Source organism: Oncorhynchus mykiss, chromosome 6 (assembly GCF_057628025.1).
Source record: "Oncorhynchus mykiss isolate SJ-2025 chromosome 6, ASM5762802v1, whole genome shotgun sequence".
Classification (NCBI taxonomy): domain Eukaryota; kingdom Metazoa; phylum Chordata; class Actinopteri; order Salmoniformes; family Salmonidae; genus Oncorhynchus; species Oncorhynchus mykiss.
Window position 1 is genome coordinate 12,062,556 of NC_143027.1, and position 12,445 is coordinate 12,075,000.

General features: G+C 46.1%; 1 protein-coding gene across 2 annotated transcripts in view; it reads right to left on the minus strand.

The window, feature by feature from the left end:
- The window catches only part of frmd3 (FERM domain containing 3), an 89,707-nt gene that overhangs the window by 35,393 nt on the left and 41,869 nt on the right, over positions 1-12,445 (minus strand). For both annotated transcript variants that reach the window (XM_036979418.2, XM_090237018.1), the window contains exon 4: positions 2,032-2,110. In XM_036979418.2, coding sequence (XP_036835313.2) covers positions 2,032-2,110 — 79 coding nt within the window. The remainder of the gene's footprint in view (positions 1-2,031; positions 2,111-12,445) is intronic.

The window sequence follows — 12,445 nt, forward strand, 5'->3', positions numbered from 1 at the left end:
GAACCACGTCATGACCCATAAAGACAGTATCCACATCCACTAAAAGCATTTCTAAAACCAATGTGCCATTGCCATTAATTATACCACTCCGAGATCAGTTGCTATGGGAATCACCACTACAAGAGATCGGTTACCATGGCAACCTCTACCACAGTTACAATGGACACGGCTTCAACAGTTATTACTTGTGCAAATGTGTCCCCTGTTACTGGAGAGAAGACGAAAAACCATAAACATCTGTACCATAGAAACTACGGAGTGTCATTGTCCAGAAAACTTCCAGAGGCAACTGACAACCTACATAATCACGTCAGAAACAAACACACGGGCACGCACACAAAGAACACTGACTCAACTTGTACTAATACACACACACAGACCGCACACACTCACAAACAGATGCAGGGACTAAACCCGAGCAAGGCCGATTAAAAGAAAATGAAAAATTCTATGGAACTAAAAAGCCGACTGCGTCTGAATGGGTTTATTTATAGAGGCTGTCTGGTATAACTAGAGCTACCGACAGATCAATAACATCTACCCATATTCACAAGGAAATATTCCTCTTTCCAATAATAGACTATCACTATATCCTCGGCTCTCTCTAAAACAAACTTTAAAATCTGTGTGGACATTCACTTTAACATAACATCCATTCAAATGTAGTATGTCTGTAACACACTCCATATCTCCTCTTCTCAAAGACTCTGTTATTCTTTTCTCTGTGATGTAACTATCTCTAACTATTGTCCTCTGGCTCTCTTTCTATGACTTGTCGTGTGGTTGAATGTGTGAAGTCAACCATGCACTCAGATTACTATGGGGACAGCACATTGATCCACAACAACAACACAGCCACTGTTGCAACCAGAAACACTACACAGACTAGTAGAACGAATACAATCCAATATAGAATCTTCTATGAAATGCATGTGCAGTACTGCATTTTTTTTGTACTGTATTCCATTACTGTATTTCATTACTGTATTCCATTACTGTATTTCATTACTGTATTACATTACTGTATTTTATATGTAATAGTCTGGAATATATTTACTGCACTGATACTCAGTCAGACACATTTCCAAGCGGCTCTGAGACCATGCAGACCATAGAATGGTGAATTCTAGGGTGATGTAGACCTCCATAGCACCCTGTGATGTGTACTACATCATGTTAGACACCGAGAGAGTTTAGACTCAGAGGCCTCTGTGTATGCTCCAGTGACCAGCGCCATGCGTCACTAATGGCCATGCTCGAATGCTGCTGTTTGGGGTTGGAGAGCCCTACTTCTGCCCCTAGAGGTCCCCTCTCCACCCCCCCAACCCCTAGACTCTCAAACTCTTGTTCCACGGCACTTTACGTCTGGAGTTAATGGTGCTCTTACCTCCATGTCAAATAGCACTTTACACAACAGCCAGAAATGAAAAACACTAAGAAGGAGCATCTGAAGGGAGGGATTTAGAGATGCTTCACATCTCAGATGGAGAGCATGCAGCATGCTGGGAGAACAGGTTCATAATGATCACAGTAATCACTGAAAATGCGTGAGAGTGTGTAATCACAAAGCCCCACTCTCTCTCTCTCACTCTCACCTTCGGACAATCTCAACAGATCACAGAAACACTGAGCAGTTCCTAAGACTTCTCTGTGCTGTCTGCAATACACAACTGCTGAGGGTCATGTCTCGAGCGAAAACAGATTTTCAGGTGTTTGTTGAAAGCAAAGATGGGTAGAAAGCATTTTTAACATGTTACAATTCAATTTGTATTACAATAAAATGTGTTAGTGTATAATACTTGTATTTCCAATACGTTTTTAACATGTACATTTCCGGCAGGGCTGGGAGACAGCAGCAGTTATCCCAGCATCGCCTGCCAAATTGTCCATGAAATAGAACCAGAAAAGGCCATCATCAAATACCCTCCTGTCTGCTCGCTTAGACAGCCTCAGATAATGTTAGGAACCAGTCATACTGTAGGGAATGAATGACAAGTGTTCTCTAGCCAATCAGCATCAAGGTCACACTACCTGGTGAGCTCCTCTTTGATCTTCATTGGCTCGTGAGGGTAGAATTTGACCCGGAAGCACATTGTGTAGGGCTGATGAGCTGTTAAAAACAAACAAATAAAAGAGCGTGAGAAAAGAGATGAAAGAGGGAAGAAGAGAGGAGAGACAAGAGGGAGAGAGAGAAAAGAGAGAGAAAGAGAGAGAAGATAGACAGAGTGAGACTATTTTTGATCATTCATTTGTTAATGATCATGACTGTAATTATTCATACTCACAGAGGAGGTATTTAACTGCTAGCGATGAGCAGGACTCTTTCATGGGCACTCACACACGCACGCACACTCACACACACACACTCTCACACACTAATGAGTAAAAGATGAACCAGTGTGCTTTTCTAACTATATTTTCTCATGGGCTCCTGAGTTCTTCTGCAAACAGATAGAATGCGAGTTGGATAAATGTAGATAAACTTCAATTTGTTCGCAAGGCTCTTATATAGGATACTAACCTCAACATCAAAACCTTTAATCCAAATCAAAATTCCAGACCTAAAAAGTTGATTTCGCACAAAATTTCCTGAATGGACTGTTACTCCCAAAGACTATCGTGAAAAAATGTCTAACAAACCAACACCTGCAGAAGAAACACAGAGGAACCTGGAAATACCATCCAACACAAATCAAATCAAATGTTATTTGTCACATCCACATGGTTAGCAGATGTTAATGCGAGTGTAGCGAAATGCTTGTGCTTCTATTTCCGACAATGCAGTAATAACCAACGAGTAATCTAACTTAACAATTCAACAACTACTACCTTATACACACAAGTGTAAAGGGATAAAGAATATGTACATAAAGATATATGAATGAGTGATGGTACAGAACGGCATAGGCAAGATGCAGTAGATGGTATAGAGTACAGTATATACATATGAGATGAGTAATGTAGGGTATATAAACATAAAGTGGCATAGTTTAAAGTGGCTAGTGATACATGTATTACATAAAGATGGCAAGATGCAGTAGATGATATAGAGTATAGTATATACATATACATATGAGATGAGTAATGTAGGGTATGTAAACATTATATTAAGTGTCATTGTTTAAAGTGGCTAGTAATACATTTTTACATCAATTCCCATCAATTTCTATTATTAAAGTGGCTGGAGTTGAGTCAGTATCTTGGCAGCAGCCACTCAATGTTAGTGGTGGCTGTTTAACAGTCTGAAGGCCTTGAGATAGAAACAGTTTTTCAGTCTCTCGGTCCCTGCTTTGATGCACCTGTACTGACCTCGCCTTCTGGGTGATAGCGGGGTGAACAGGCAGTGGCTCGGGTGGTTGTTGTCCTTGATGATCTTTATGGCCTTCCTGTGACATCGGGTGGTGTAGGTGTCCTGGAGGGCAGGTAGTTTGCCCCCGGTGATGCGTTGTGCAGACCTCACTACCCTCTGGAGAGCCTTACGGTTGTGGGCAGAGCAGTTGCCGTACTAGGCGTTGATACAGCCCGACAGGATGCTCTAGATTCGTTCATCTGTAGAAGTTTGTGAATGCTTTTGGTGACAAGCCGAATTTCTTCAGTCTCCTGAGGTTGAAGAGGTGCTGCTGCGCCTTCTTCACAACGCTGTCTGTGTGGGTGGACCAATTCAGTTTGTCCGTGATGTGTCCTCCGAGGAACTTAAAACTTACTACCCTCTCCACTACTGTCCCGTCGATGTGGATAGGGACTGCTCCCTCTGCTGTTTCCTGAAGTCCACAATCATCTCCTTTGTTTTGTTGACGTTGAGTGAGAGGTTATTTTCCTGACACCACACTCCGAGGGCCCTCACCTCCTCCCTGTAGGCCGTCTCGGAGTGCATGGCCACTCCTCCAACTCAATGAGTGAGTAATGTTCAGTCTAAACATACTTCTGAAGGCAAAAAGTAAAAGACAATAATCTCTAATTGTGTCATATAAAGCTAAATAAATAAGGCTACTAAGCTACCAAGCTGCTAGGACAGAACTGACCTGGCTGCAACTTCAATTAGCACTGAAGTGAGAAGTGAGAGGTGTGAAAATTCTTGAGCTTAACAATGGCAGGAGAGTTTCACAGCTCTCCCCTCCCAAATGCAGAGGCCTTTCAAGCCCCCATGGCTTATCCCTGGGCAGAGTTCATTACAATACAGCACCCCATGGATATTAAAAATAACACTGAACGGAATAAATACAAAATAAAGCTCCTCAATGACAATCCAGAGACACTATTTGCTGACTGCTACAAAGAGGAGAATGTAAGCAACTTAATGTTCCACACAGACCTGGCATGGCACAGTGCTATAAGAGCACACTACCCTTATGTCAAGAGAGAGCGTATTGTCCCAGGGTGGAAACTCAGAATACTAGACATTGAGTAAATTGAAACAACCTCTGTCAACATGTACAAGTCTGGGACAGTAATGGTGCAGGACTTCCTCAAGCAGTTCCAGCAGGACTTACGGGATCAAAGAGAGCACAGCAGGTAAAATCTCTCTCTCTGTGACGACTCCTCCATCCTGAGTGAGTCTGATCACACCTCTTCAAACTGTTCTGCAGATGAGGACAGTCACCCCCCCCCAGCATTGAACACACCCAGGTCTCACAACTACACTGCTCCTCCGTCATTGAGAGGGATAGCTGGAGGGAGACATGGTGGAGCTCAGAGGGATAGTCCACATAATCCAGACAGAACAAATTCACAAAACAGACCAGCACAACAAAACCCCACAACAAGAGCCGGAGGGCAGAAGGTGGAGATGGACGGCTGTCTGAGAGAGCTGGCTGCTCTACGGACTGAGGTGAGAGAACTTAAAGGGGCACACATGGCACTGAATGAAGAGGTGACAAAGCTGAGGTGTGACAGAGAGCAGGACACTCTCCCAGACAAGCCAGCAGAACAGCCCACCTCAGACCCGGACCACAACCTCAACACCACAATGGGACAGACAACACAGGACCCACCAAGTCAACAGACCCCACCCCGTCCTAACAGACCCCACCCATTCCCAACAGACCCCACCCCTTCCCAACAGACCCCACCCCTTCCCAACAGACCCCACCCCGTCTTAACAGACCCCACCCCGCCCTAACAGACCCCACCCCTTCCTAACAGACCCCACCCCTTCCCAACAGACCCCACCCCTTCCCAACAGACCCCACCCCGTCGTAACAGACCCCACCCCATCCTAACAGCCCTCATGTCAGCTCCCCTGATAGCTCTTGACGACCCCCACACATCCGAGGAAAACTTTTTCCCAAACACAAAGTGTCTAAACTCTGGTGCCCAAACACTAGGCATGCCCTGTGTTTGGGCATGCCCTGCATGTTGTTGTCAGAGGACAGACTAGGGTCCCCCAGCTTCATCATCATTCACACGGACACAAATGACCTGAAGGCCCAGCAGGAAAGGGTAGCCACAGCACTCAAGGGAATGAAAGAAAAAGCATCTTCCACTTATCTCCACCCTGCTACCATGAAAATACTTTCACCCTGCCACCATACAGCAGGTGAATGCAAGTATTTTGTGAGACTGTGCCTCAAAACCTAATGTCAACCTGGCCCACCACTCCACCCTGGACTTGAACAGCCTTTCCAACCAGGTCCACCTCTACAAGGCAGCAATCCCAACTTTTACCAAGACCCTGAAGGACGTCACCTTCAACCATAGCCCCAGCACCTCACACAGGAGCAACAGAGCAACAGACACCCCGCCCAGACCAGCGAGACACCCTCACAGACCTGCAAGACCCCATCCTGAAGGACCTGCAGCGAGAGAACCCACGCCAAGAGGACCTACACCCAGACTACAGCATCACCAGCCACACCCCAACCAGCTAAGACCACCCCAAGCAAAACCTGGCCACACCCTATATAGGCCTCCCCCATATCAGACCTATGCCCCTTCTGTCCATCCCATGCCCCTGGCCCCTGCGGCAAGGACCTCAACATGACAGCAGGACATATGCCCAGGCCGTGAGCAGAGCAACAGGCCCAACCCCCACTATTAAACCCGCCCAAGCCCCATCTTGCCACCTAAGAGGTGTGTATCAGATGCTCAACATGCTCTGCTCACACCTACTGTGATGGTCTGGGCCTAAACCACACAAAAACAACACTAGACACTATGGAAGACAAAGCTCATCCTGGAATATAAAAGGTCTGAGGTCTTCTGCCTTTGGCCTAATGAGCAGGAACCCAGACTTCATCAAAGAAATTGGAAATACAGACATTTTCATCCTACATTTGGTATAGAGCAGACCTAACCCACTCTATTAAATTCATCAAAACAGGAACATTTTACATTTGGCTAGAAATGAATAAGGAAATGATCTCAACAGAAAAAAATGTCCTCAATGTGTGCTACCTATATCCCCCCAGTAGAATCCTCATACTTTAACGATGACAGCTTCTCCATCCTAGAGGGGGAGATCAACAATTTCCAGGCCCAGGGACATGTACTAGTCTGTGGCGACCTAAATGCCAGAATTGGACAAGAACCTGACACCCTCAGCACACAGGGGGCCAAACACCTACCTGGAGGTGACAACATTCCCTCCCCCATACGCCCCCCTGACACAACTACGACAACATAACAAATAGAAATGGGTCACATTCACAACTCCTGCAGCTCTGTCGGACGCTGAGTATGTCCATAGTCAATGGTAGGCTTCAAGGGGACTCCTACGGTAGGTACACATATAGTTCATCTCTTGGCAGTAGTACTGTAGACTACTTTATCACTGACCTCAACCCAGAGTCTCTTAGAGCGTTCACAGTCAGTCCACTGACACACCTGTCAGATCACAGCAAAATCACAGTCTACTTGAACAGAGCTATGATCAATCATGAGGCATCAAAGCCAAAGGAACTGAATAATATTAAGAAATGCTATAGATGGAAGGAAAGTAGTGAGGAAATCTAGGCAACAACAAATTAAATTCAATTCAATTTAAATAAACGCCCTTTTCCCTTGGAACTTGTTTCTCCTGCGCCTGACTCCACACCCACGTCTCCTTGGGGAGATCTGACACCAATAACTACCGTGGGATATGCGTCAACAGCAACCTTGGGGAGATCTGACACCAATAACTACCGTGGGATATGCGTCAACAGCAACCTTGGGGAGATCTGACACCAATAACTACCGTGGGATATGCGTCAACAGCAACCTTGGGGAGATCTGACACCAATAACTACCGTGGGATATGCGTCAACAGCAACCTTGGGGAGATCTGACACCAATAACTACCGTGGGATATGCGTCAACAGCAACCTTGGGGAGATCTGACACCAATAACTACCGTGGGATATGCGTCAACAGCAACCTTGGGGAGATCTGACACCAATAACTACCGTGGGATATGCGTCAACAGCAACCTTGGGGAGATCTGACACCAATAACTACCGTGGGATATGCGTCAACAGCAACCTTGGGGAGATCTGACACCAATAACTACCGTGGGATATGCGTCAACAGCAACCTTGGGGAGATCTGACACCAATAACTACCGTGGGATATGCGTCAACAGCAACCTTGGGGAGATCTGACACCAATAACTACCGTGGGATATGCGTCAACAGCAACCTTGGGGAGATCTGACACCAATAACTACCGTGGGATATGCGTCAACAGCAACCTTGGGGAGATCTGACACCAATAACTACCGTGGGATATGCGTCAACAGCAACCTTGGGGAGATCTGACACCAATAACTACCGTGGGATATGCGTCAACAGCAACCTTGGGGAGATCTGACACCAATAACTACCGTGGGATATGCGTCAACAGCAACCTTGGGGAGATCTGACACCAATAACTACCGTGGGATATGCGTCAACAGCAACCTTGGGGAGATCTGACACCAATAACTACCGTGGGATATGCGTCAACAGCAACCTTGGGGAGATCTGACACCAATAACTACCGTGGGATATGCGTCAACAGCAACCTTGGGGAGATCTGACACCAATAACTACCGTGGGATATGCGTCAACAGCAACCTTGGGGAGATCTGACACCAATAACTACCGTGGGATATGCGTCAACAGCAACCTTGGGGAGATCTGACACCAATAACTACCGTGGGATATGCGTCAACAGCAACCTTGGGGAGATCTGACACCAATAACTACCGTGGGATATGCGTCAACAGCAACCTTGGGGAGATCTGACACCAATAACTACCGTGGGATATGCGTCAACAGCAACCTTGGGGAGATCTGACACCAATAACTACCGTGGGATATGCGTCAACAGCAACCTTGGGGAGATCTGACACCAATAACTACCGTGGGATATGCGTCAACAGCAACCTTGGGGAGATCTGACACCAATAACTACCGTGGGATATGCGTCAACAGCAACCTTGGGGAGATCTGACACCAATAACTACCGTGGGATATGCGTCAACAGCAACCTTGGGGAGATCTGACACCAATAACTACCGTGGGATATGCGTCAACAGCAACCTTGGGGAGATCTGACACCAATAACTACCGTGGGATATGCGTCAACAGCAACCTTGGGGAGATCTGACACCAATAACTACCGTGGGATATGCGTCAACAGCAACCTTGGGGAGATCTGACACCAATAACTACCGTGGGATATGCGTCAACAGCAACCTTGGGGAGATCTGACACCAATAACTACCGTGGGATATGCGTCAACAGCAACCTTGGGGAGATCTGACACCAATAACTACCGTGGGATATGCGTCAACAGCAACCTTGGGGAGATCTGACACCAATAACTACCGTGGGATATGCGTCAACAGCAACCTTGGGGAGATCTGACACCAATAACTACCGTGGGATATGCGTCAACAGCAACCTTGGGGAGATCTGACACCAATAACTACCGTGGGATATGCGTCAACAGCAACCTTGGGGAGATCTGACACCAATAACTACCGTGGGATATGCGTCAACAGCAACCTTGGGGAGATCTGACACCAATAACTACCGTGGGATATGCGTCAACAGCAACCTTGGGGAGATCTGACACCAATAACTACCGTGGGATATGCGTCAACAGCAACCTTGGGGAGATCTGACACCAATAACTACCGTGGGATATGCGTCAACAGCAACCTTGGGGAGATCTGACACCAATAACTACCGTGGGATATGCGTCAACAGCAACCTTGGGGAGATCTGACACCAATAACTACCGTGGGATATGCGTCAACAGCAACCTTGGGGAGATCTGACACCAATAACTACCGTGGGATATGCGTCAACAGCAACCTTGGGGAGATCTGACACCAATAACTACCGTGGGATATGCGTCAACAGCAACCTTGGGGAGATCTGACACCAATAACTACCGTGGGATATGCGTCAACAGCAACCTTGGGGAGATCTGACACCAATAACTACCGTGGGATATGCGTCAACAGCAACCTTGGGGAGATCTGACACCAATAACTACCGTGGGATATGCGTCAACAGCAACCTTGGGGAGATCTGACACCAATAACTACCGTGGGATATGCGTCAACAGCAACCTTGGGGAGATCTGACACCAATAACTACCGTGGGATATGCGTCAACAGCAACCTTGGGGAGATCTGACACCAATAACTACCGTGGGATATGCGTCAACAGCAACCTTGGGGAGATCTGACACCAATAACTACCGTGGGATATGCGTCAACAGCAACCTTGGGGAGATCTGACACCAATAACTACTGTGGGATATGCGTCAACAGCAACCTTGGGGAGATCTGACACCAATAACTACCGTGGGATATGCGTCAACAGCAACCTTGGGGAGATCTGACACCAATAACTACCGTGGGATATGCGTCAACAGCAACCTTGGGGAGATCTGACACCAATAACTACCGTGGGATATGCGTCAACAGCAACCTTGGGGAGATCTGACACCAATAACTACCGTGGGATATGCGTCAACAGCAACCTTGGGGAGATCTGACACCAATAACTACCGTGGGATATGCGTCAACAGCAACCTTGGGGAGATCTGACACCAATAACTACCGTGGGATATGCGTCAACAGCAACCTTGGGGAAATCTTCTGCATTATCATTAACAGCAGACTCATACATTTCCTCAGCGAAAACAATGTACTGAGCAAAAGTCAAATTGGCTTTTTACCAAATTATCTTACAACACACCACGTATTCACCCTGCATACCCAGTTGACAAACAAACCAAAACAAAGGCAAAGTTTTCTCGTGCTTTGTTGATTTCAAAAAAGCTTTCTACTCATTTTGGCATGAGGGTCTGCTATACAAATGGATGGAAAGTGATGTTGGGGGTAAAACATATGATATTATAAAATCCATGTACACAAACACCAAGTGTGTGTTTAAAAGTGGCAAAAAACACAAACATTTATTTTCACAGGGCCGGGGGGTGAGACAGGGATGCAGTTTAAGCCCCACACTCTTCAACATACATATCAACGAATTGGCGAGGGCACTAGAACAGTCTGCAGTACCCGGCCTCACCCTATTAGAATCTGAAGTCAAATGTCTACTGTTTGCTGATGATCGGGTGCTTCAGTACTCAACCAACGAGGGCCTACAGCAGCACCTAGATCTTCTGCACAGATTCTGTCAGACCTGGGCCCTGACAGTTAAATCTCAGTAAGACAAAAATAGTGGTGTTCCATTAAAGGTCCAGTTGCCAGGACCACGAAAACAAATTCCATCTAGACATCGTTGACCTAGAGCACACAAAAACTATATATACTTCGGCCTAAACATCAGCACCACAGGTAACTTCCAGATGTGAACGATCTGAGAGACAAGGCAAGAAGGGCATTCTATGCCATCAAAAGGAACATCAAATTCGACATACCAATTAGGATCTGGCTAAAAATACTTGAATCAGTTATAGAACCCATTGCCCTTTCTGGTTGTGAGGTCTGGGGTCTGCTCACCAACCAATAATTCACAAAATGGAACAAACACCAAATTGAGACTGCATGCAGAATTCTGCAAAAATATCCTCTGTGTACAATGTAAAACACCAAATCATGCATGCAGAGCAGAATTAGGCCGATACCCACTCATGATCAAAATTCTGAAAAGAGATGTTAAACTCTACAACGACCTAAAAGGAAGCTATTCCCAAACCATCCATAACAAAGCCATCATCTACAGAGAAATTAACCTGGAGAAGAGCCCCCTAAGCAAGCTGGTCCTGGGGCTCTGTTCACAAACACAAACAGAGCCCCAGGACAGCAACAGAATTAGAACCGACCAAATCATGAGAAAACAAAAAGATAATTACTTGACACACCGGAAAGAATCAACAAAAAAAAAAACTGAGCAAACTAGAATGCTATTTGGCCCTAAACAGAGAGTACACAATTTTAATTTTTAGAATTTTATTTATTTATATTTATTTCACCTTTATTTAACCAGGTAGGCTAGTTCTCATTTGTAACTGCGACCTGGCCAAGATAAAGCAAAGCATACAGTATACGGATGAGGTAGATTGGATGGGCTATTTACAGATGAGTTATGTACAGGTGCAGTGATCTGTGAGCTGCTCTGACAGCTGGTGCTTAAAGCTAGTGAGGGAGATATGAGTCTCCAGTTTCAGAGATTTTTGCAGTTCGTTCCAGTCATTGGCAGCAGAGAACTGGAAGGAGAGGCGGCCAAAGGAAGAATTGGCTTTGGGAGTGACCAGAGAGATGTACCTGCTGCTACGGGTGGGTGCTGCTATGGTGACCAGGGAACTGAGATAAGACGGGGCTTTACCTAGCATAGACTTATAGATGACTGGGAGCCAGTGGGTTTGGCGACGAGTATGAAGCGAGGGCCAGCCAACGAGATCTTACAGGTCGCAGTGGTGGGTAGTATATGGGGCTTTGGTGACAAAAATGGATGGCACTGTGATAGACTGCATCCAATTTGTTGAGTAGAGTGTTGGAGGCTATTTTGTAAATGACATCGCCGAAGTCGAGGATCGGTAGGATGGTCAATTTTACGAGGGTATGCTTGAAGGATGCTTTCTTGCGAAATTAGAAGCCGATTCTAGACTTAATTTTGGATTGGAGATGTTTAATGTGAGTCTGGAAGGAGAGTTTACAGTCTAACCAGACACCTAGGTATTTGTAGTTGTCCACATATTCTAAGTCAGAACCGTCCAGAGTAGTGATGCTGGACGGGCAGGAAGGTGCGGGCAGCGATCGGTTGAAGAGCATGCATTTAGTTTTACTTGCATTTAAGAGCAGTTGGAGGCCACGGAAGGAGAGTTGGAATACTTGACCACTGTGACTGACCCAAACTTAAGGAAATCTTTGACTATGTACAGACTCAGTGAGCATAAACTTTGCACTGAGAACGGCTGCCGAAGGCCGACCTGGCTCTCAAGAGAAGACAGGCTATGTGCACACTGCCAACAAAATGAGGTGGAAACTGAGCTGCACTTCCTA